At 34.9% G+C, this 23,124-nt stretch overlaps 3 protein-coding genes across 5 annotated transcripts in view; 2 read left to right on the top strand and 1 right to left on the bottom strand.

Annotated features, from left to right (window-relative positions):
- LOC148181975 (neurotrimin-like) overlaps window positions 1-13,623 on the top strand; it is a 218,575-nt gene extending 204,952 nt beyond the window's left edge. For all 3 annotated transcript variants that reach the window (XM_088040370.1, XM_088040357.1, XM_088040362.1), the window contains 5 exons: window positions 219-412; window positions 2,883-3,047; window positions 6,683-6,823; window positions 9,621-9,834; window positions 12,642-13,623. In XM_088040370.1, the coding sequence (XP_087896496.1) occupies window positions 219-412; window positions 2,883-3,047; window positions 6,683-6,823; window positions 9,621-9,834; window positions 12,642-12,745 (818 nt within the window). In that variant the 3' untranslated portion in view covers window positions 12,746-13,623. The remainder of the gene's footprint in view (window positions 1-218; window positions 413-2,882; window positions 3,048-6,682; window positions 6,824-9,620; window positions 9,835-12,641) is intronic.
- A 173-nt stretch (window positions 13,624-13,796) lies between these two features.
- On the bottom strand, window positions 13,797-18,506 carry LOC148181974 (mitochondrial potassium channel ATP-binding subunit). The gene is made up of 10 exons (XM_088040356.1): window positions 18,345-18,506; window positions 18,014-18,299; window positions 17,807-17,965; window positions 17,615-17,760; window positions 16,990-17,569; window positions 16,813-16,932; window positions 16,664-16,767; window positions 16,264-16,617; window positions 14,214-14,361; window positions 13,797-13,918 (listed from the first exon to the last, which is right to left on the bottom strand). The coding sequence occupies exons 1-10, from the start codon at window positions 18,392-18,394 to the stop codon at window positions 13,835-13,837; spliced, it is 2,031 nt and encodes a 676-aa protein (XP_087896482.1). The 5' UTR covers window positions 18,395-18,506; the 3' UTR covers window positions 13,797-13,834.
- A 3,264-nt stretch (window positions 18,507-21,770) lies between these two features.
- LOC148181973 (uncharacterized) lies at window positions 21,771-23,045 on the top strand. The gene is made up of 5 exons (XM_088050794.1): window positions 21,771-22,002; window positions 22,050-22,412; window positions 22,458-22,723; window positions 22,768-22,875; window positions 22,923-23,045. Exons 1-5 carry the CDS (start codon window positions 21,771-21,773, stop codon window positions 23,043-23,045), a joined length of 1,092 nt encoding a protein of 363 aa, XP_087906920.1.
- Window positions 23,046-23,124: the final 79 nt, after the last annotated feature.

Genomic DNA, 23,124 nt, shown 5'->3' with positions numbered 1-23,124 from the left:
CGTGCTCGCACTTTTTTCATAGATTATTTGTTTTTATTCCCCCCAAGTTTCTCGAAAGTTGAAGACTAGCATTTCGTCGAAATGCTTCTATTTATATTGTGGCAAATGGATTTTTAAGTTGTCTCAAGTTTCCTTTCTATGACAACCCTCTAAGTCAAATCCTCAACCCTCCGCCTTTTACGATCGTTTAAGGGATAATAAAAAACTTATTGTTGCAGAACGGAGAGACCTGCAGAAATATTCGGACTGGCGCCAGCTGTGGTATCCCAACTTCGAAGACTTCAGCAGAGCTGAGGCAATGGCAGGGGCTGAAAACAACACTATTACCAACGTAACGGTGCAACTGGGAGCCACGGCGTATCTACACTGCCATGTGAGGAATACTGGAGATAGGGCACTCGCAGGAGCTGAGGTAATAACACTTAAAATGGTGCTACATGATACATACTATAACACTAAATGAAACGCTTCAAACCGCACGCTCTTCGTTTCGCAGGCTCGGATTAAAACGAAAAACGCGCTTTTGGATCACAAAAAGGTCATGATTTTGTGCTAATTTGTGTTGCTTCAAATTACGAAAATGAAAATCTTTGCATCCTTCCAAAAAAAATTACAAAACTCGTATTTTTTGTTCTAAATTTTTGTATTTTGGCAAAGTCGAAAAGCAAATTAAGATTAATAATTCCCTCAAATTGCACTGATGTAGCGTCAAAAAAAAGTACAGAAACTACAGGTATTCATGAAAAATGTTGTAAAATTTTGCATTCCCGACGAATAAAAAAATTATAAAATTTGTCATACGAACAAGACAAGACCACCAACCACACCAAATTTCATGTCTATAGCATAAAAATTACGAAAACGACAAGATTTGCAATCAAAATTTTGCGTTCTCTCACGAATAAAAAATTCTAAAATTTTTCTTTCTGGTTTTATTATGTTGTACTTTGGCACAGTTGAAAAACAAGTAAAAAAAAGTAAGTTTCCTAAATTTTATTGTTCCAGCATTATAATTACCAAAATTGCAGGTTTTAATAAAAAATGGGGGAAAATTTTGAGTCGTTCCAAAATTAAAATTTCTAAAATCTGTCTCTTTTGCTCTATAATTGTGTAGGTTTGCACAGTTAAAAAATAAGTCAAAAATAACAACATCTTCAAATTTTATATTTAGAGCAATGAAATTGAGACAATGACAGGCCTTTGAATAAAATTTTCTGCCATTTAAAAAATCAAGGAAATCTAAAGTTTGTAGTTTTTTCGCTATAGTTTTCTCCTTCGGCACAAACAAGCCAAAAGCAACAACTTCACCAAATTTTATGTCCATAGCAATAAAATTACGAAAATGAGAGGCCTTTAATCAAAATTTTGACGATTTTGGCCACATCCGAAAAATCAAAAAAATTCTAAAATTGGTAGTTTTTGATTTACAATTTTGTCCTTCGGCATATTTGACGAGCAAGTCAAGAACAGCAACGTCACCAAATTTCATGTCTATAGCATTAAAATTACAAAACTGAGAAGCCTTAGAATCAATATTTTGGAAATTTCTGCATTTTTCCACGAATAAAAAATTCTAAAATTTGTCTTTTTTTGTTCTATTATTTTTGTACTGTAGCACAGATGAAAAACAAGTTAAGAAAAGTAAACCATTAAATTTTATTGTTCCAGCATTAAAAGTACCAAAACTACTGGTTTTAATGAAAAATATGTCAAAATTTTGGCTCGTCCTCAAAATGAAAATTCTTAAAAAAAAATTTCTGTACAAAAGTCTGTACACTTAAAAAATAAATAAGTCAAAAATGGCAACTTCTCCAAATTTCATATTTATAGCATTCAATAGAGGAAATGACAGGCTTCTCAAAAAAAATTTTGACGATTTTGGCCACATCTCAAATATTAAAAAAATTCTAAAACTTGTAGTTTTTTATCTAGAATTTTGTCCTTCGAACAGCAACTAAATTTTTCATGACTGCAGCGTTAAAATTACAAAAATGACAGAATCAAAATTTTCAAAATTTTTACATCCTTTACATCCATTGTTCTATAATTTTGCTCTTTGGCACAGTTGAAAAACAATTCAATAATAATAAGTCCCTTAAATTGCATTATTCTGGCATTAAAAATAACAAAATTACAGGTTTTAATACAAAAAGTAAAATAGCACAAATTAGCATAAACTGAGCATAAATTTATGAGAGTATTTAAACCTTTTTGTGCCTTGAGGCACTTATCCAATACGGTGCATTTATAAGAATAAACTGCACTTTTCCGCTTCCGCTATTTTTCGTTCCAGCGATTTTTACATTTCAAAAAATGAAACGAGAATCCATCCATGATTCGAATCGATTGATATAATACGTGAATACTAGCACATTTTGTTTTTATTTATAACCGACAATGCAATTTTCGTTGAAAATGTGGAAATTTACAATGTAATCGATGCACTTATAGGAATGAAATTTTCAATTCAAAAATATATATGCCGGCGCATCCACCATTTTTGAGAGCCCAATTGAAACCGGTGGCCATAAAGACGAGCATAAACTCGTTTCTAAAAATTTTACACCGGTTGTAAACGCCTAACGACTAATAACAGTTAAAATTACAACCTAAATAGCGAAATATTAATTAATTCGATCATCCCATAAAGTTTTATCCGATAAAAAGCGCAATTTCATATGGGAAAATCCTCCGACAGGACATTTATTATGTAACAAACTTCTCGGCGGAGTTATTACGAAAGAAATCGAATTCTCGTAAAAAATAGCTCCAATATTCAGGGCGTAACACCCGCCATCATCTCGCTTTATTAAAGCCACGTTTGGAAAAAAAACGCACATGTTTATTATGGTGGAATATTAATAAAAAAAATTTTTTTGCAGCAAGTGTCTTGGGTGAGGAGGAGAGACTGGCACATTCTTTCTTCAGGACTTTTTACCTACACAAACGACGAGAGATTTCAAATTCTGCACGCGGAAGGTTCAGACGATTGGACTCTTCAAATTAAGTTCGTCCAGAAGAGGGATAATGGAACATACGAATGCCAAGTAAGTTCATCAGGGAAGTTGAAAAGTTATTTCATCGTCCTTTTTCGAGATTTTATTGCGATTTTCCAGGGGCGCAATTAGAGAAAAACCGACAGGATCCCATCAATTGCAGCCTCCTAACTGGAGGGCAGATAATGGGGAATTACTAATGATATGATTGACCGTAATAACGCAAGAGAATGGAAACTTGGCATACATCATGATTATCAATAATTGGCAATTAGTGTTACTTAATCACGTATCTGCGACATAACATCACAAACAAGGCATTAATTGATATCAGGTTATGTAACTCCGGGAATTCCGGGAGCGAGAGGACGGAAAAGATAAATTTAAAACAAAACGCGCTTAAATATTAAACGCAGGCGTTAATCATGATAATAACATCGGTCATACATAAAACGTATTCTTCCTTTCAAATTCATTCCCACGTGAAAATTTAATTTATTCCTGAAATAAATTTCCTACTGCGAAATATAGTCGAAGGAGTATAAATTTAGGCGCATTAAAAGGAAAATATCGCAATTCTTTTCGCGTCTGTAATTTAAAGCTTTTATTGCGCTATGCATAATTCCAGAAAGGGAAGCACGAAATGCGTTATTAACGAGCTTGCGTCGCATAGTTTTTAAAAAATTCCTTCCTTGCTGCGACTAGAAAAATTTTACGGGGCTGGGATTTCACGGCGTGTTATTTAAAATAACATAATAACGTCTCATCAAAATGTAGTAAAAAGCGCGCAAAATATTATCTTTATTGAATCAGAGGACTGCAATGCGGAGTAGGCATTAAATTACACATTACATGGCAAACATAAAATTAATTAGCTTGGTTTTCGAAAAATTATCCCGACGCATTCACCATTGCTGCATAAAAATTTTATACCAAGTACAATAATATTAGATCTGGATAGTATTGGTTTTGAACGCTTTTTATAGTGTTTTTTTTTATTTCATACTTTTTATACAGAGTGTAACAGAAATGAGTACATTAAATTAAACAAAAAAATTTTTTCTCTTCGGCTTTCCAAAATTCTCAATTTTTTTCCTAATACGAGGGATAGTCTTGAAAACTGATCAGCACATTTCCAAAATTATTGATATCTCAAAACTTAGCTTGAATTTGGGAAAACCGCATAGGAAAAATTTGTTTGTTTTAACAAGATCTACCACCAGTTTAATTTACTGCATTAATTTTTGTTACACCCTGTATATTTTCGTTTTCCGAAAATTCTATTGCAGTTACGTAAGATTTTATTTCTTTCGTCCGAGAATTTCTAAAATGAAATGGCCTCCTGATTCCGAATCTGACGTACGTTTTGATCCGTCAGGCCCGTATTCAGAGAGATTCTTTTAAAATGATCATATTATACAGTACGAAAATTTAGTTTCTTCAATATTTCTTGCTAAGTTATGGAGTTGCTCGACAGTGTTTTAGACAGCCAATTTCATAAGCTTTCCAACGATTTATAAAACGCATCACGAGGGTTAGTACTTCCTATGATATTTTTGAAAAACTGATGTCGCAAAAAACGCTTTTTTACAAATTTTCAAATGCAATTTTGCGTATAACTCAAGAATTATTACATCGATTTTCCATTGTAATGGAAAGACTGAAATCTTGTATTTTTGACGCGTTGATAAACTCATTGCTATTTCTTATCGTTTAAAAGTTACAGGTCAAAACACATTGAAAAGTTTTACAAAAAAATATATATTTAAGGAGTATTATTTTTAGCGATTCCATTAAAAATTAATTAATTAATTCTATACACATATTGTTGCACTTGTAATTTTGGGATTTTTAACGCCACAGCTATGAAATTTGAGGATATTACTATTCCCGTCTTAGTTATTGACTGTGCAAAAATACAAAATTTTATACATAAAACACAAATTTTAGAAATTTTTATTTTCAAAAAAAATTAACTATTTTACAAATTTTAGATTTTTACTTGTAATTTTAGCATTTTTAACATTATAGCTATGAAATTTGGAGGAATTATTTCCGTTATGCTTATCAACTGGACAAAATTTCAAAATTTTATTCGAAAAGACACAAATCTTAGAAATTTTTAGTTTGAGGATTAATGAGTTTTTTCTCAATTTTACATTTGCACTTGTAATTTTGGCATTTTTAACATTGTAGCTACCAGATTCTGGGAAAATACTATTTCCTTCTTGGTTATTAACTGTGCGAAATTACTTAATTTTATACCAAAAAAACACAAATTTTAGAAATTTTTATTTTAAAAATTAATGAATTTTTCCCAAAATTACATTTGCACTTGTAATTTTGGCATTTTTAACGCTATAGCTACAAAATTTGAGGAAATTACTATTTCCGTTTTGCATTTGCAAAAATCAAAATAACCAATTTAGAAGTTCTTGGCAAAAAAGTATGAAAAACTTTTTTAAAACCGTTCGATCTTCGAAATGTTCATCCAATTTTCTGAAATATCTTGACGAAAACTAACTTTCTCCACGACTTCTTTGGTCCGTTGGAAAGCTTATTTAATTACCTTTTTAATGATGTATTAGAGAGTGTCATAACTTTGCAAGTTAATAAGCAAAAATGAACAAAAGGAAAAGTGAACGCAGTGAGCTCAAAAAATATATTTTGTCAATATCTCCTAGTCCTAATTTGATAGAGCAAAACAGGCTTCAGATTCAGAATCAGGAAGAAATTCTACTGTTGAAATGACTTTCCACTGCTCCTGTACAAATTTCGTACAAAAATTTTGTTTAAAAATTTTAAAATAAAAATTCCGAAATTTTAAGGAATCCGAGGAATCAAGAAAATAAATATAGAATTCGATTTTTTATTCTATATACTTAATTCTTTGAATGCGAAAAGATTGGCGTTTGAAAAATAGAATAAATTTTGAAAATTTACGCTCCGGGATAGTTTTCCAAATCGACGAAAGGATGAAACTTTTGAAACAGCCTATTTTGAGCTCTACGAATTTTTTTTTCTATTCTATTCTATTCACAATCGGAATTTAAACAATGGGACAATTCGTCCAAACATCCCAGCGCCCAAAAAACCGACACAAACACCGTTTGTCGCATCCTGGCAAATTTCCACAGTGTGCATCTCCTCTTGTTTACTTAAAACGGAATAATACATGCACACTATCACTACAGCAGCCCGAATCAAAACAAACCAAAGCAAAACCACGGTTTAGAGCGTGGGTAAATTTAATTACGTCAAATTTATATCTATCCCGCCGCAACACGGAATCTATTTAATTCTAAACAAGTCCATTGTATCTGAAGAGTCAAAAGTCCGTGAAAGGAACACGTAGTCAATCCAAGTGGCGGTAAGGCGTTGTCTTTCCGGTCTCGTCCTTTTCGCACAAGGTTTAGAGACCAATCAAACTAGACTTCGACACGTGAGTTGATTGTTGTCGAGAATTGCATTAAATTCAATTCCTGCCATCGTACACATCAGAGAGAAACAGTGTGTGGCGCCGACGGTCGTCTGTCATTAATTCCCAAGGAATTATTCATGAAATTTCAGGTTTCATAAATTTTAGAAGCGCACACCAAAGGGAATAATTGACTTGATAATTATTCATTTGTAGCATTTGCTTTAATCGTGTTTGTAGTTTGAGTGTGACGGTTTCACTTTTCCAGGTCTCAACGAACGCTGGACTCATATCGCATTTTGTTAACTTGCAAATTGTGGTACCTGAAGCGACCATTCAAGGAACTCGATCGGGGGAACATCATGTTGATATCGGCAGCGTTATAGATCTGGTCTGTGTAATAGAAAAGGTGAGCATCTGCTTTAAATTCTTATTGGATATTACTGTTGGAATCGATTACACTCTATTACCGCACTGCAATATCAAACGAACTTTCAGTGTATAAATTCAAGTCGTTAAGTTGATGGCGAGTGTGAATGACCATGATTTTCTCAAGTGTGGTGATAGGGGAGAATGCCCTGTCGTGTCTGCAACGGCTGCACCACTGCTGGCTACGTGACTAGCATTTACTAGTAAATAATCAGAATCACCGAGCACATAGAGGATATGAAGACAGATGTTACCACGAATGTAAAAAATGTCTCGGGTCTGTGCACAGCGAGATTCGGAAATTTTATAGGGCAACAAAAGCCGGAGAGGGACCTGGCGCACCCACCATTTTTATCACTTTGCACTAAAGTTGGCATTTATTTCTTGTTGACTTACTTTAGCTCTCGTTTTGGACAATTTTCGTCGCTAATTTTGATTTACATAACTAATGTTCGTTATTTAAGAAAGTTTTATATTTACACTTGTAATTTTGGCAGTTTTAAATTTATAGCTGCGAAATTTAAGGAAATTACTATTCTCACCTTGCTTTTTAACTTTGCAAAATTGGAAAAATTTATACCAAAAAACACAAATTTTAGATATTTTTATTTAAAGAATAAACGAAATTTTTCAAAGTTTTACATTTGCAGTTGTAATTTTGGCATTTTTACCATTATAGCTACAATATTTGGAGAAATTACTACTCCCGTCTGAGTTATTAACTGTGCCAAATTACAATGCTTTTTAACAAAATACACAAATTTTAGAAATTTTTACTCTGAGGATTAATGATTTTTTTCAAAATTTCACATCTGCACTTGTAATTTTGTTTTTTTTAAAGTTATGACTACGAAATTTGTGGAAATCACTATTCCCGTCTTAGTTATTAATTGTGCAAAATTACATTTTTTTTTACCAAAATAACCAAATTTTAAAAATTTGTATTTTGAAGATTAATGGATATATTTTCCAAATTTTACATTTGCACTTGTAATTTTGGCATTTTTTACGCTATAGCTACGAAATTTGGGAAAATTACTACTCACGTCTTAATTATTAATTGCTCAAACTTACATTTCAATTTACCAAAAGACACAAATTCTAGAAAATTTTATTTTAAAACTAATAATTTTTTCCATATTTTACATTTGCACTTGTAATTTTGGCATTTTTAACGCTACAGCTACGAAATTTACGGAAATTACTATTTCTGTCTTGCTTATTGACTATGCCAAATTACAACATTTTTTACCAAAAGTCACAAATTTTAGAAATTTTTATTTTGAGGATAAATAAATTTATTCCAAATTTTACATTTTCACTTGTAATTTTAGTATTTTGAACGCTATAGCTACAAAATTTGGAGAAAATGCTATTTCTGTCTTAGTTATTAACTCTGCAAAATTACATTTTTTTTTTACCAAAAGACACAAATTTTAGAATTTTTTTTAAGGATTAATAACTTTTCCAAATTTTACATTTGCACTTGTAAGTTTGGCATTTTCAACGATATAACTACAAAATTTGGGAAAATCTCTACTTCCGTCTTCCTTAGTCCACAAAGTTAGAAAATTTTATACCCAAAGGCAGAAGATTTAGAAATTTTTCTTTTGAGACTAACCAACAAATTAAAATTTTTATATTTACACATCTAGTTTTAGCAGTTTCTGTGTTATAACAACGAACGTTGTATCAAATGACAAAATTATGGACGAAAAAACAAGGATTATTAAAAGTGGAAGGAAAACTAAAAGAATCGGCACCAAAATAATTAATTTCTTCAAATTTCGCGCTCTAACTTGAATGGCCAGCACTTGCCACTTGCTAAAATATGTTAAGTGAAAGGCGCAAAATTTGAATATTAAATTTAGATATCAATTCTCCTATTTCACAAAATTAAATAAAAATGTCGAAACATAGTAAAAAGGCCATCCCTCCTTTGGCCGCATTCCAACCCCAGCGAAAGCTAGTTGGCTACAACATCAACGATCCCAAATAATTTAAAAAAATTACTGAATCTCCGTCTTAAACAATTCCCGAAAGTGGTAGCGACGAAAATCCAGAAACACGCTTGGATCTAATTTAATGTAACTAACACAGCAGCTCACTAAAAAGGTGATAGCTCCGGACACTTAAGCACTTAAGCTGTTATATCAATCAGAGAATGTCAGTTAAATTAGACTTAAAAAGACTTTATTAAATTCTACAGTTCGGGGAAAATAAAGATACAGGAAGTAGCTATTCAGATTGCAATTCTTTTCGGGGGAAACTCGGCAATAAGTAAAAAGTTAGACTTGTATTATTTTACTTTCATTGTTGGCATTATCTTTCTTGCAGTAAATACTTGTAAAACTTTGTTAAATTAAGTTGCTACACTACGAGTATCTCGCTTTCAATACAAATGAAAGCTGGGATAAACGAAGCGGAGTTTCCTTGTTCTTCAATAATTTTTAATCAAGTTAACCCCCGAAAAGTTTCATTTTCTCTACGTGTCGATCTAGCGAGTTTCGAACTGAAATTACAGAATTAGAGCCAATGTTATGACGATTTTACCACGACCAAATCCCCATGTAAGATCATCAAACTCCACTTAAGTATTCTTGAGGAAAGTTGCAGTGGAGGTAGCGACCCCAAGTTGATTTATGATGTCTCCTTAATTCGGCTTGGAGTCCGCTAAGCCTGCACGTTAATGTCCGCGTGTGAAACCATTTATAAACATCTTGAGCCGTAATGAAGGCAGTAAAGTGAAACTTTGACGACATGTGGGTCTGTTTCAGAGCCCGACACCGCCCCAATACGTATTTTGGTACCACAATGAACACATGATCAACTACGACACCGCCAGAGGCGGCATCAGCGTGGAGACAGTGCCGGGGGCCCGCACACAAAGTCGGCTTACTATAAGAGACACAAACGACGCCGATTCGGGAAACTACACTTGCTCGGCGTCGAACACCGAGCCCGCTTCCATCTACGTCTTCGTGTCGGAAGGTGGGTCTCTTTAGTCTCCGTTTCCCAGTCGGTTCTAGAGTGAACCGAATCTGATTTATGATCGTAAGTTTTAAGCTGGATGAAACGCCGAACCACCGCACGGATTGCTATTACAGTCGAACTTTCATAACTCGAAACCTGAAGGGAAACCACAATTGGTCCGAGTTAAAAAAAAATCGAGTTAAAAAAAATGATATTTTTTCTACTTCGCGTTCATAATGAAGATATTTCGATACGCGTTTGAGCGTATTTCGGTATCGTAATGAACCAATCCCGTGCCAATATTTCAAGGAACATATTTTTCTTAGGTTTTCAGCAGACAAACCGTCAACCTGCCGTCAACGTTGACAATTTAGATTTTGGTTTTGTTAAACCTTGATAAATCGATCAATACACTATTATTTCTTGTTGTACTTGGCTTAATAATTCATCTGAGAAAAACTCTTTGGTTGCAAGAGAACCATCATGATCATGTTCAACATCTTCGCTCTCTTGGCTCCCTTGCGCTCCAGTAACCTCAAAACGTCACACCTGTCAAACTGACTGAAATTGGATTTGGCTACTTCGAATTTTTTCCCGAACATTTTGCAAATGCCAACTACTCTAAAATTCCCTAGATTTCGAAATCAAGTTTTTTCGTTTAAAATAAGGCGAAATAGAAAAAATAGCGTATGATACTTGTTCATAATGCATTTTGCCGCACTTACTACTTTATGACGTGCGTGCGGCAAAATGTTCATTATGAAACGCGTTTCATAATATACTATAGAGGTACATAATCCATTATTAAATTTTAGCGCAAATGTTTGTTTTTACTATTTTTTTCATAAAATTGTTTTTTAAAGAATTATAAAAGTCGCAATTTTTATAATTTTCTGAAATTTTTGTTAAAAATCTGATTTTGATCTGATTTTTTAGAATAGTCTTCTGGCTCAATTCTCCTAGTGGGATATCGTGGTCACAATCACTTATCAAAACCATATTTTCGAAATAAAATTCGGAAAAGTTTTTTCGGTTACATCGGAGTTCCATATGGCGGATAAGATTTTTACACAACCCAGAATATCAATTTTGGGCATATTGTTGGAAGTTTCATAGCTATCTACACTTTTGATAAAATTCTAGATTTATGGTGACATTTGAAGCTTTTAATCAACTTCAAACTATTCAGGAAAGTACTACAATATCATCTTTTACAAACTAATTCTGAGAAAATTGACGAGTTATGAAAGTTTACAGATCGTATGTTGGCAAAATTTAATTCGATTTATAGAAATTTTCGAGTTATATAATTCGAGTTGTAGAAGTTCGACTGTATTTGACAAAAACCGCCACAGTACTTGATTCTTAAATTTTGTTATTTATAACAGGTACCGACATCACCCCACACTCCTCCATACAACTAAGAGACAACAATATTGCATATAGAATTCAAAAATGCAATAAAATATAGGGTGTTTCATTTATTTAAAATAAGCAAGTTGACTGCTACTTACGGTATAACCGGAAGTATCACGTAAATGTATGTAAATCTATTTATTCGAATAGTGTTATCTGCTTTCTTTTCCCCAAAATTTCAAATTATTATCATTTGCATTTTCTGAAAAAATGGCCAAACATATGTATACTTTTACAGGAGTAAAAGGGTTAAACCTATCGCGTCCAACTCTTCAGGTAATAAACCTAACTAAATTCACAAAATTTTATACCAAAAGGCACAAATTTTAGAAATTTGTATTTTAAGGATTATTATTATTTTCCAAATTTTATGTTTGCACTAGTAATTTTTGCATTTTTAAGATTACAGCTACGAAATTTGAGGAAAATACTATTCTTAAAGTGTGCAAATTAAAAAAAATATATATACAATAAATACTAATTTTAGAAATTTTTATTTTCAGGTTAAACAAAATTTTATGTTCACACTCTTATAGTTTTAGCAATTTTATCGTTTAAATTCCAAAAGTTGGTAAACTTCATGTTCCACGTCTTGTTTATTAATTCTACAAAATTACAAAATTTTGCAGTTAAAGACACAAATTTAAAACAAATATATTTTTAGGATTAACCATATTTTTCAAAATTCTGTATTTACACTTGTAATTTTAACAATATTAACATTATTAAAATTTGAAAAAAAAAACTTCTTCCATCTTGCTTATTAACTATGCAAAATTACAAACTTTTAATACCAAAAAACACTAATTTTAGAAATTTTTATTTCGAGAATTAATAAAAATTTTCGGATTTTTGTTCCCACTTTTAGAATTTTGATAATTTTAACTTTAGAACTTCAAAATTTCGTAAACGTACAATTCATGTTTTGGTTATTAATTCTGCAAAATTACAACATTTTAGAGCAAAACACATAAACTTTTATCTGGAGAATGAAAAGAAATTTTCAAAATGTTATGCCTGTGAAAAAAAAAAACAAAGTTTTAGACCCAAAGGCACACATTTTAGAAATTTTTCATTTTAGGCTAAACGAATTTTTTGAAAATTTTATACTTGCACGTGTAATTTTGACAGTTTCTCCTGTTTTAAAACAATTCTGAAAATTTGAGTGCAGAAAATAAATACATCACACTTATTACCTAGAGATTCAGTGCAAAAGTGAATGATCAACAAAAAATTGACTGATGGTCAATCAGAGCAGAGCATTGTAAACCAAGGGTGCAATAAGATTCACTGACTGCAAAATAGAGTGCAATATTTTTAAACCGATCACAAATCAAATTCGGTTCCCTTTAGAACGGACTGTGGAAAGGAGACCCTAGAAAAAGACTTGTACGTAATTTGTTTTGTAGGTGACAATGTGGATGCGATTTTGATGCGCAAATCGTGCGCCATGTGCGTCGCCAGCCAACTGGTTCTTCTTTTGATGGCTTCGGTGGCGGCCGCAATGCGATAGGAGCAGCAGCAGTGATAAGAACGCTCGTGAGTGATGATGTGTAGTGATAAACAGTCGACCACCAAAGACCACGTTTTGAAGATTTCTCCTTAGATTTAATATTAATAATCGACGTAAATGTACTGTAAAAAGTTATCAGTATTTTAAAGATGTAATAGTAAAGGAAAAGCGAAATAATAGTGTCGCATTCGGACGATTTTACTATATCATGTGATTCTGTCGTCATTGCTGACAATTGGAAAATCATTCAACCGTTTTCGATTTGAATTTAGTGTCTATAAAATTTTCATATTCCATGATGTGTACAAACACATGCAATTACTCTCTTGCACTTGAATTTGTAAATATAAGTTTCGTTGTTGAATATTGTAATATAAGATTATTTACCGTCGTTACTTAAGCCAAAACCTCCGAATTAACTGATTCCTTTTTATGATATTTTGCAATAGCAAAACTGCCAAATCTAAATTTTACGGCTTGTAACTAGCGCTTCGTCGCCGGTGGAAGCGGGAGACATTCCAACTCTCCCACTTTCACCGGAAACTTTATTTCCCCGTTGATTTCAATTTGAAATTGTAAATATTTATCTCATTATAACTGTAAGATAATATAAAATATTAGATCATAGTTAATTTGTTATATAATTTCTTGAATGAATGTGAATTCGAATCAAAATCATGACTTGCGTTGCCTCCATTCTCTACATGTCTAGAAACACATTTCTTCATTTTTTTATCGCAATCACCATAAACAGTTATTACTCTGTCATCATAATATAGCAAAACATGTCATGTAATATTAAGTAAATTTATCACATGTATTCGTTATAGTAAGTTATTCTTTTATTTACTGAACACAAATAAATCAATTGAACACAACTCCTGAATACCTCATTACTGATTTATGACTCGCACATATGCAACTCGCCCGTTAACAAGTAATTACAAACCCGCTCATCCTTTCAGCCAACAATATCAAATCACGGAATAATAAATGTTTGCCGAAACCAAACGAGTGCTAATTAATGGGAATTGAAACTGAGACACACATGCAACACTCCCAAAACAATATATTTCATAATTATAACAATTACGCAGCTGGAACTTCTTGTTGCTGGTAGGTCAGCGACCAGTAGTGGCCGCGTTTGGCAGTCAACTCCTCGTGAGTTCCCATCTGAAGAAATGATTAAGATTGAGTTGTGTTAAGTGACGAGTTATTTTTCAAAACTCAATAAATCCAATTTTGACTAACATTGGGAATTTGAGATTATTTTGGGTAAATCTAACAATGTGCATTTTTTATTAAGTGAAAAAACTCTTGCTAAAACATTATGTTATCCTCTTATGTCAAAATAGTTGAAGTAAATTTGAAGAAAATTGAACAAATTATCGTTTTTTCTAAACCCTTGTAAAAATTTATGAAATGGATTTATTGAGTTTTGAAAAATAACTCCTCAAGTGAAACATACCTCGACGATCACGCCTTTGTGTAACACGACGATGATGTCGGCGTTCTGGATGGTGGAAAGGCGGTGGGCGATAACGACGACTGTTCGCCCTTTTTTGGCCTTGTCGAGGGCGTTTTGGACCACTTTTTCGGACTCGGTGTCCAAGGCGCTGAAAAAAGAGATGAATAAAGGATAATCTCTTTAATGAAAAACGGGCTGTAAATTATCATTGCGTTATTGAATCAAAGAAGTGCAGTGAGGGAAGTGTACCGACGCCTCCACCATTTTTTTTTACTTAATTATTTAATTTTGAGATTAAATTAGGAGCGGAAGATCTGGAAGTTTATTTCAGTAATCGCGGAATTAAGAGGTTTGGAAAGACTCAAGAGGTTCGAGGATTTGTCTTGGTTCTAATTATGTGCCTTATATGGAGGATTCTAATGAATTATGTAAGGAAAATCATTAATTACCTAGAATTCCAAAAAATTAAATCTAAAAGGGAGGAAACAAAAAAATTCTAAAAAATTACATATTCATTTGATTTTAATTCTAAAAAATTTAACGAATTAAAATAACGTCTCCAATTTCAAACTTTTACATTAGCCATTCTCAATTTCGTAGTTTTAAGTCTCCAAATTTCCATATTATTAATAATGTTTCCTTTCTTTCACCTATAAGAAGCTAAGAACTAATTAGTTAAGAAAATGTGTAATTTACATACTAAAATAACCTTTTTTTCTTTGCAAAAAATTGTAAATTTTCTTTAACTATTGTATTTTAATTACGAACTAAAAGAGCCGAAATCATGTAGAAGAACCACAAAATTAAAAATATTGAAACAACCCAAATTGAAATATTTGCATAATTTTTGCAAGAAATAAAGAAAAATCACGACTAAATGGTTTTTATAATTTTGGTAACGTTAGGGACGTCAAAATTTGGGAATCTTACTATTCCCGTCCTGCTTTAATAAGCAGACTTAATAGTCTGGAAAACAAAAGGAAATTGAGTCAGATTGACTTACAAACCTAATAATTTATTCATATTGATGTACCTATTAGATTAAATAAGGTTGTTTATTTACTGTATTGAACCACTATCTTTTATTATTTGACACGGCAATTTTTTGGTATTGAGTCCGAAAAAAACTCATTTTAGGGACTTAAATTATTTCGTAAAATAGCTATTTTTGGGAATATAAATTAAAACCCGTTTTTTAATTGTTGAAACAGATACATCTAAAACGTTCAAATTATGCAAACATTAATTTAAAGAATCCTCAAGAACTGAAGAATCTGAGAATTCTTCAAAATTCGAACCGTAAAAACCTGCAGAATCTCAAAAACCTAAAAAATCAGAGACATTTGTAAAAATAAATCGATTTCTGAGAATTGGAAACCAAAAGAAAAGTAATTGAAGACTTTGTCGACGCAAAGCGCAAAAACCCGTCCAAACGTAAACAACGAACAACTTTTTTGTAAAAAGTGGGTCTTGCCCCGCCTCCTCACTAGCGCTAATTACTGATAAGATAATGTAGGCGGTCAATCAAGGCATTAGAGTTTTTACATTCCATTTTTGGGGATTACACTAATCTTATTTGTTTAGCAACTACTAATCGCATGCCGTTTGCTATTTAAGCGCATAATTTGCAGAAACGCCTTAATGAAAGGGTGCGATTTATTGGCGCCCCATGAAAGAGCACCAGCCTAACAATCAATAAACGATTATTATTTATTATTGTAAACAGACCATTCGTCTCCGGAACTGAAAGTGCTCTAGTTTTAAATTTAACATCCGAACTCCCAAACGCCCTGTATTGAAATTACGCGTGATTAATCACCCAGCGCTGGAATTACCCCCATTACCGAAACAATTTCCACAACACTCTGTACACCCCGTCAATATTCTGAATTATACGTTAACAACAGAACAATGAGCTATTAAATCGAAATGGGAGTTGCATACCGCATAATCAGCCGTCTCATTACAACCCTATTGAAACTACCCCCAATGTAACACAATAGCGCCCAAACGCGATCTTAAAACAAATTCGTTTTTTTTTTCTAATTACCTCGTGGCCTCATCCAACAGAAGCACCGCGGGATTCTTCAGCAACGCTCTCGCGATGGCAATTCTCTGTTTCTGGCCCCCTGACAAAGTCACCCCTCTCTCCCCAACCATGGTGTCGTAGCTCTGAGGAAAACCGGAGATGAAATCGTGGGCGTTTGCCAGCACCGCCGCTTCTTTCACTTCTTCATCGGTGGCCCCCGGGCGCCCGTATCGTATGTTCTCCATGACAGACGTTCCGAAGAGGATGGGCTCCTGGCTGATTAGACCCAGGACACGTTTCCTCAACCATGAGGGGTCGAGGTTTTTGACGTCGTGGCCGTCGACGGTGATGGTGCCCGCGTCCGCGTCGTAGAACCTGCACGATTAACAATCAAACTGATTCAATGAGATTGTGGAATTACCGTTCGATTAGCGCCACCACTGTAGATTTGCCGTTTCCGGAAGCCCCCACGATGGCCAAGGTTTTCCCCGCCGGTATTCTCAAATTGAAGTTTTTAAGTACGGTCTAAAACACTCAAATTACTTGGAGAAGAGGTGTTGAACAACCAACCTGTTGCCGTCTCGACGGATAGGAAAAAGTAACATTTTTGAAGTCAATATCCCCCTTCAAATCAAGCTCTGAAATCGTGTAGCCCCCTTTTAAAGACATAGTCGGTTGTAAATTCATGTACTGTTTACACCACGTTCATAAATTGATTGATAATTCACCCTCAAGTTGTATACAGACCTCAAAAACACGAGAACCAGCGGCGAGGCCTCTGATAACAGCCCCAAACAGCAAAGACAACTGTCCCAAAGACCTCTGAATTGTTTGCGACGCCATCAAATACGCCATAAGCTGTCCCGGGCTCAACTGATTGGTCGATAGAAGGTACCCCCCCATGTACAGGGTGGTTAGAACCATCCCGTTTAAAAAAATGTTGGTTCCTGCTTGAAACCACCCAATACCAAAACCTAGATTCTCATTGAGGACCATAGCTAGTTCCGCTTCGGTGTCAAAGAGCTCCTGTTCTTGCTCCTCCATGGCGAAGGCCCTCACTGTTCTTATGTTACTAACGGCTTCGTCGGCCACTGCTGTGGTTTTCTCCACCTGAGCTTGGGCTCTTCTGGAGAGGCTTCTAAGAAGAGTACCGAAAACTGTACCAACAGCGATGACTGTCGGGACACAAAGAAGAGTGATGAAAGTCATGTGGGGGGAGATCATGACTAGAGAAACGGAGCAGCCGAGGATCTGAGCCCCTGCTCTCAACCCCCCAGAGACAGTCTGCTTGAAACTGCTCTTAAAATCTTGAATATCAGAAGTCAATCTGTAATTACAACCATCAAATTTAGACATTTCGGGGGCGGATTACCTATTAATAATCTCTCCAGTTCTCTGCTCATCAAAGAACGCAATATCTTGTTTTAAAATGGCAGCAAACAGGTCTGTTTTCATCTGATAAGAAATCCGCTCCCCTAAATTTGATAACATATAAATGTAGAAAAACGTACAAAGAGACTGGAAACAGAAAATCAACAAAAACTGAGACAGTTTCTTTACCAACCTGCCCCAAATACATCGCAATCAGTTTAATAGCAGGCACCTTCATTTCATTCATAAAACTTTTAGTATTTTTATTTTCGGAGTATTTTGCTATGACGTTTATAACACCCCCCATGACTTGAGGGATCTGTATGTTCAAAATCGCCACAGCTAAGGCACCCTGTGGACAAATTCTTATTTATTGAACACCAGAAATGGCTTAACTAACAGCAATGGCTGCTATAAAATACCAAATATAAGGCTTCAAGTACAGCCAGAACTTGTTCCAGTCGAATTTATGGTCACTGTGGGCGGAGACTTTGTAAGTCACCATTCGCGTCTTCTGAGCTTTGCAGAGAGCCTTTGGATTCAGGAGAGTGACTTGAATGAGCCCCCCTGTAGCCAAAGCTAGGCCTATTTTTGTACATTTTGATAGATTTACTGTTTCTTTGCCTGGTTTTACTTTACAATACTGAGTCCTATACTGGAAAATGCAATTATTGTTGAAAGACAGCCTGAAAAAGAATTATGTAAATAACCTCAAAAAAATTCAAGGTTACCTTATCTGATTAGCTAGCTTTGGGGAATTTTGGACGAGTCTCCACATCATAAGTGAAATAAAAAGGAAATTCTGTTTATTTGTATAGATTTGTAAAATTCATAGTTTCAAATCTAACCTAAAAAATATGAGTTTGACTTAAGAGGTCACGTCAACTGTGCATTGAAACTACCGTAACGGTAGATTTAACCTACTCGTTTAAAATTTTCCGCGGTTTCAATTTCAAATTCTTCTATTTCTTTAGTATATTTAGCAGATTTTTAAGACAAAAACCGCACGCTATAAAGGAGTGCCCTTAATTTTTTTTTAAAGTACGTTTCCAGGCAATTTTACCCAAATGTGCATTGGAACTACCGTAATAAGTGATTTCAGTAACTGGTTTGAAAATTCCCGCGGTTTAAGTTTCTAATTCTATTTCTTTAATAGTTAGCAGTTTTCTAATACAAAAACCGCAAGCTCCGAGGAGTGCCCTTAACTTTCTCTCTAAAGTACGTTTCCAGGCAATATTACCCTCATCTTTCAAAATAAGCGTCAAAACTTTGATTTAATTTCCCCAATTGCCTGACCATGGGGGACAACGCGGAGGTCCCAACAGAACCTCCAGCAGAAACCCCAGCAGAAGCCCCAGCAGAAGCCCCAGCAGAAGCCCCAGCAGAAGCCCCAGCAGAAGCTCCAGCTGAAGCCCCAGCAGAAGCTCCAGCAGAAGCCCCAGCAGAAGCTCTTCCAGAAGTTCAAAAGGCTCCTCCAGCACCACCGCCAGAAAAGCCAGAAGGGCCTCCAACTGAAACCAAGCTCGAAGAACCGAAAGCCAGTGAAGAAAAAGTGCCACAAGATGCCCGACTATCTTCAGAAAGTAAAAACAAGCCTCTCTCCTCTAAACTGTCGTTACTTTTACAGAAATAAGTCAAAGAATGAGCAAAACAAGTAAAACAAGTAAAGACGAAGAAGCGTCAAAACACGCCAGTCTTGTAGAGCAGAAGAGAACGAGCGGATTACTGTCCACGGGAAGTCGTGAAAGTAAAGGAAAACACTCGACGACGTTGTCCAGAGACGAAATAAGTAAACTAACAACACCAAAGAAATTATTCTGATTTTTTCTTCGCAGCTCGAAGAATCCGGCAAGAGCGTTTATCAAAACCAAGAGTTCATAGTATCATTTCCATCCATCGCTTGAGTCAATCAGGAGACGCGTTCGATAAAAAGGTAAATATAGTTTGGTACCAGGAGATGATGGCACCCGATCAATAAAAGACCAAACGAATAAAACCTGTGACTTGTTAAAGTTAAACTTTCGCACTGCTTACACACATTTGCATAATTTTGCTATTTAATAATTATGACTTCTACACCAGTCACCAATGAGGTAATGTAACTACATGACTTTACCAGTCTTATTATTCTTGCAGGGCGCGCGGTTTATGAACACGTACAAACTGGAGGCGGATAATCAGTTCAAACCTGACAAAGTCGTGAAGATATTAGAGGCAGTGATGGTAGAAGCGTTTGATAATCTCACATATGATGCAGACAAATGTCCGAAACTGGCGAAATGGGCCTCTGGAGCGATCAGGACAAGAGTTAAAGACCTTCAGTTTGACAGGTTTGGACTGTTGTGATAAATCCAGTAGTTGATGGTCGTTTTCAGGTACAAGATCATCAGTTTGGTGACCATCGGCGAGAAGAACTCCCAGGACGTCTTAATCACTTGCAGATTTCTGTGGGATATCGAACGCGATCGTTATGCGACGTATTCTATCGAAAACACGTATGTCTTCGGGACTGCTCAGTGCTTTGGAATTTACTATGAATAGTTCGAAAATAAAGAGTTAGAACTGGTGTTGTTATAATTATTACAGTTAGTCCAAGCAAAATAGACACAAAAATTTCAAAAGCTCGTAATAATTCCCATTAGACTGATTTTTTATGTGGACGTTCATTTTATTGTTTCAAACAAAATGTCAAAAGTCCCCATCTATAGCTGTGCTGCTAAAAAAGTTAGGAGGTGGTAAATGTTAAAGAAAACTAATATTTGCAAATTTCTTGTCACTGGTGATTCCAATGGCAAAAATACTTGTTATAAAAATTGTACTTTCTCAAATTTGCCTCAATAAAAAATCTCGTAATATTTTTTGTTGGAGTTACCATTTTTTAGATATGAAAGTATTTTTCAAAATTTCAAGAATTCGAAACATAGAACTTAGTGCCTTTTTTAGACTGAGGAAGCATTGAATGAACTTAACCCACGAAATTTTCCAGTAACTTATAAAATTAATCTTCAGCAAATTCTTTTTCATGGTACTTATTTTCTTCAAGAATTTCTAGATTTTAAGAGTCCTCAAAAGAACAAGATGTATTTTATGTATATCATTGATGAAATCGTACAATTTAGACTTATCTTAGGTACATTTAGCCCAAATCCGATGAAAATAACGCTTAAGTGTGAAATGTCAACGAAAATATACAATTATCCGTTTTATTTTTTTCAGAATCTTCCGAAACTACCTATATCAAGTTCTTGGAGAAAATACAGGCGCACCACTTTGAAAAGGGGTAATTGGGTGGTCTCCCACAGTACCAAAAAAATTAAAAAAAATAACTGGTTTCATGTGGACGATGCCACACTGATCGAGACTGTTAATTCAAAAATGTTGTTAACAGTTTTCAGGCATTTCTTACAAGCTTTTTTCATTTTTTTTTGCATCATGCCTTTGCGCAAAATATCTTTTAGATAACAAATTGATTTGAATGTAAAATTATTGCACAGAAATCGTTAATTTTCGCATCAAACTTTGCCTCTTCAATCCATTATACCTCGAAAAATTGAAGACATAGGATTTTTTTAACATTTTTCCGGTGATCTGTGACATTGTCCGATGATACAGTTTCACGGTGGTGCGCGACTTTCCGGACGCCTGTATACATAAAGAAATTCAATCTGAAGAAGATTAATTTCATACGATGTTAGAAAATCTGGCGGATTAGACTTTTTCGATCTATTATGTTACAAAAAAAAAAAACGCTCAAAGTACTCTATTTTGAAGATGCTGTGAGAAAGAGACAATTTCTTGTAAATTTCAAAAAAATTACTATATCTTGAAAACGGTTAGTCCTACGAAAAATATTATAACGCTTTTATTTGTTGCAAATTTGATAAGGTATAATTTTTATAATAGGTGTTTTTGCCATTGGAATCATCCATGACGAGATAATTGCAAAGAATTGTTTTCTTTGACATTTACCATCGCGTACCATTTTTAGCAGCACACCTATCGATAGGGACTTTTGACAATTTGTTTAGAACAATAAAATGAAAGTCCACACAAAAAATCAGCTTTATACGAATTATTTCGAGGTCCATGTTTATTTTGCCTGGACTAATTTCCACGAAAACTTGTGTCAACCGCGAGACGTTTTGAAATTTGTCAAGATGAACGACCGCGACAAGCTCCTCCTGGAAGAAATCATGGAAATAAAGAGACGAAGACGCGAAGAAGCGGCCGACATATATTCACTTTACGACGACTTCAAATCAATGCGTCCAGTAGAAGCTGTGGAGCAAGAAATAATCACTCCGTTGTTCCCTAGATCTAGAGCTTCGACAATCACGAAGCTCGATATCGACTTTACGGAGAGTAATAAAAGAGCGAGTGCTCCTCTCGGTGAGTTTTTTTAACCTTATGACGTTGTGCTCACTCTCATTCTGAAGCCTACAATGTGGAGCAAAAAAACATTTACAAAATAATGTCTGGTGTCCCCTTTAAACCTCTACAATCAACAACGGACGAGCCCACCACTTTCCCGCCGATAACTCTACCAGAGTCATCTTCTCAGTCAATAGAGAAGAAGAAAATTAGATTAAGCTTCATCAGTGGGTCGTTGCCAGAAGACCAAGAGAAGAAACTTAGGTTCGACGCAGAAGAACCCTTCCAAGATTGGGGGGTGCAATCAGCACCGCCTGCTTTAACCATGCGGTTTGAGTACGCGCATTGTCCGACAGGTTGCGAGAGGTTTATGGACGTTGAAAATTTCGCCAAGCTGTTCGTCGACGAGTTAACCGAAGAAGCTATCTGTAAGACCGTGTGGTTTTAATAGTGGGGTTAACATCCTCTTGTAGTCAAAGGAAAAGGTTTTCAACAGCGATCCGGAATTCGCTTCGTCGAAGGAATTGAGTACACGGAAAGCTCGATGAGTTTTTCCGACACTATTAGCACCTACGTGTGTCTTTTCGAGTGGCCAACCATCTCGGATTTTACCATAGATATTGGGATGGCTAAAATCGAAGAGTACATCTCCTACTGGAAGTTCAGCGACGACTGGAAGCACTGTGTTGACTTTCTGCACGGAGAGAGCGACTCCGCTTGCGACTTCTACCGCTACGAAGTAAGACTTTTTGGTAATAAAAACGCCATTTAAAGTTGTTGTAGGCGATCTTTGGCATGCCTTGTAAGATGTACCCAATTGCCCAAGCGACCGCCAGTGTTTACTTCACGTTCGAAGTTTCAAGAATTAGACCCAAGCACTGCTTTGCAGACGTAAAATGACCGAGTTTTCGTACCAATAGCTAAAAATTTGGTTTTAGATGTACTACTGGTTTGAGGGGCAGAGGCAGAGACACACTCCTGGGCATTTTACTTTTCAGGAAGATCGCTTGTTTAACATCGTGGATGCCAAAATTAAGTTCTTTAAAACGCTGACGTTCTAAAAATGTCTTTTGTTAGGTGAGATAAGTGTCTTCGAAATGTCTTTAGCGTGGAGGTTAAACTTTTCAAAAAAGCTTGGAA

Source organism: Gnatocerus cornutus, chromosome 1 (genome assembly GCF_029298725.1).
Source record: "Gnatocerus cornutus isolate USDA-ARS CGAHR chromosome 1, icGnaCorn1.1, whole genome shotgun sequence".
Taxonomy (NCBI): Eukaryota; Metazoa; Arthropoda; class Insecta; order Coleoptera; family Tenebrionidae; genus Gnatocerus; species Gnatocerus cornutus.
Note: the sequence above shows the minus strand (reverse complement) of the source record. Positions and strands in the feature narration are given on the sequence as shown.

Excerpts from the sequence above, each read along its gene's own strand:
- LOC148181974 (XM_088040356.1), bottom strand. The coding sequence starts at position 18,394 with ATGATGTGGAGACTCGTCCAAAATTCCCCAAAGCTAGCTAATCAGATA. Across the intron at positions 16,933-16,989 it reads CTGGTTCTCGTGTTTTTGAG|TACATGAATTTACAACCGAC; the intron begins GTCTGTATACAA and ends TGGTGTAAACAG. Across the intron at positions 16,618-16,663 it reads GTGGTGGCGCTAATCGAACG|GTTCTACGACGCGGACGCGG; the intron begins GTAATTCCACAA and ends TTAATCGTGCAG.
- LOC148181973 (XM_088050794.1), top strand. The coding sequence starts at position 21,771 with ATGAACGACCGCGACAAGCTCCTCCTGGAAGAAATCATGGAAATAAAG. Across the intron at positions 22,003-22,049 it reads AAGAGCGAGTGCTCCTCTCG|CCTACAATGTGGAGCAAAAA; the intron begins GTGAGTTTTTTT and ends CTCATTCTGAAG. Across the intron at positions 22,876-22,922 it reads CCAAGCACTGCTTTGCAGAC|ATGTACTACTGGTTTGAGGG; the intron begins GTAAAATGACCG and ends ATTTGGTTTTAG.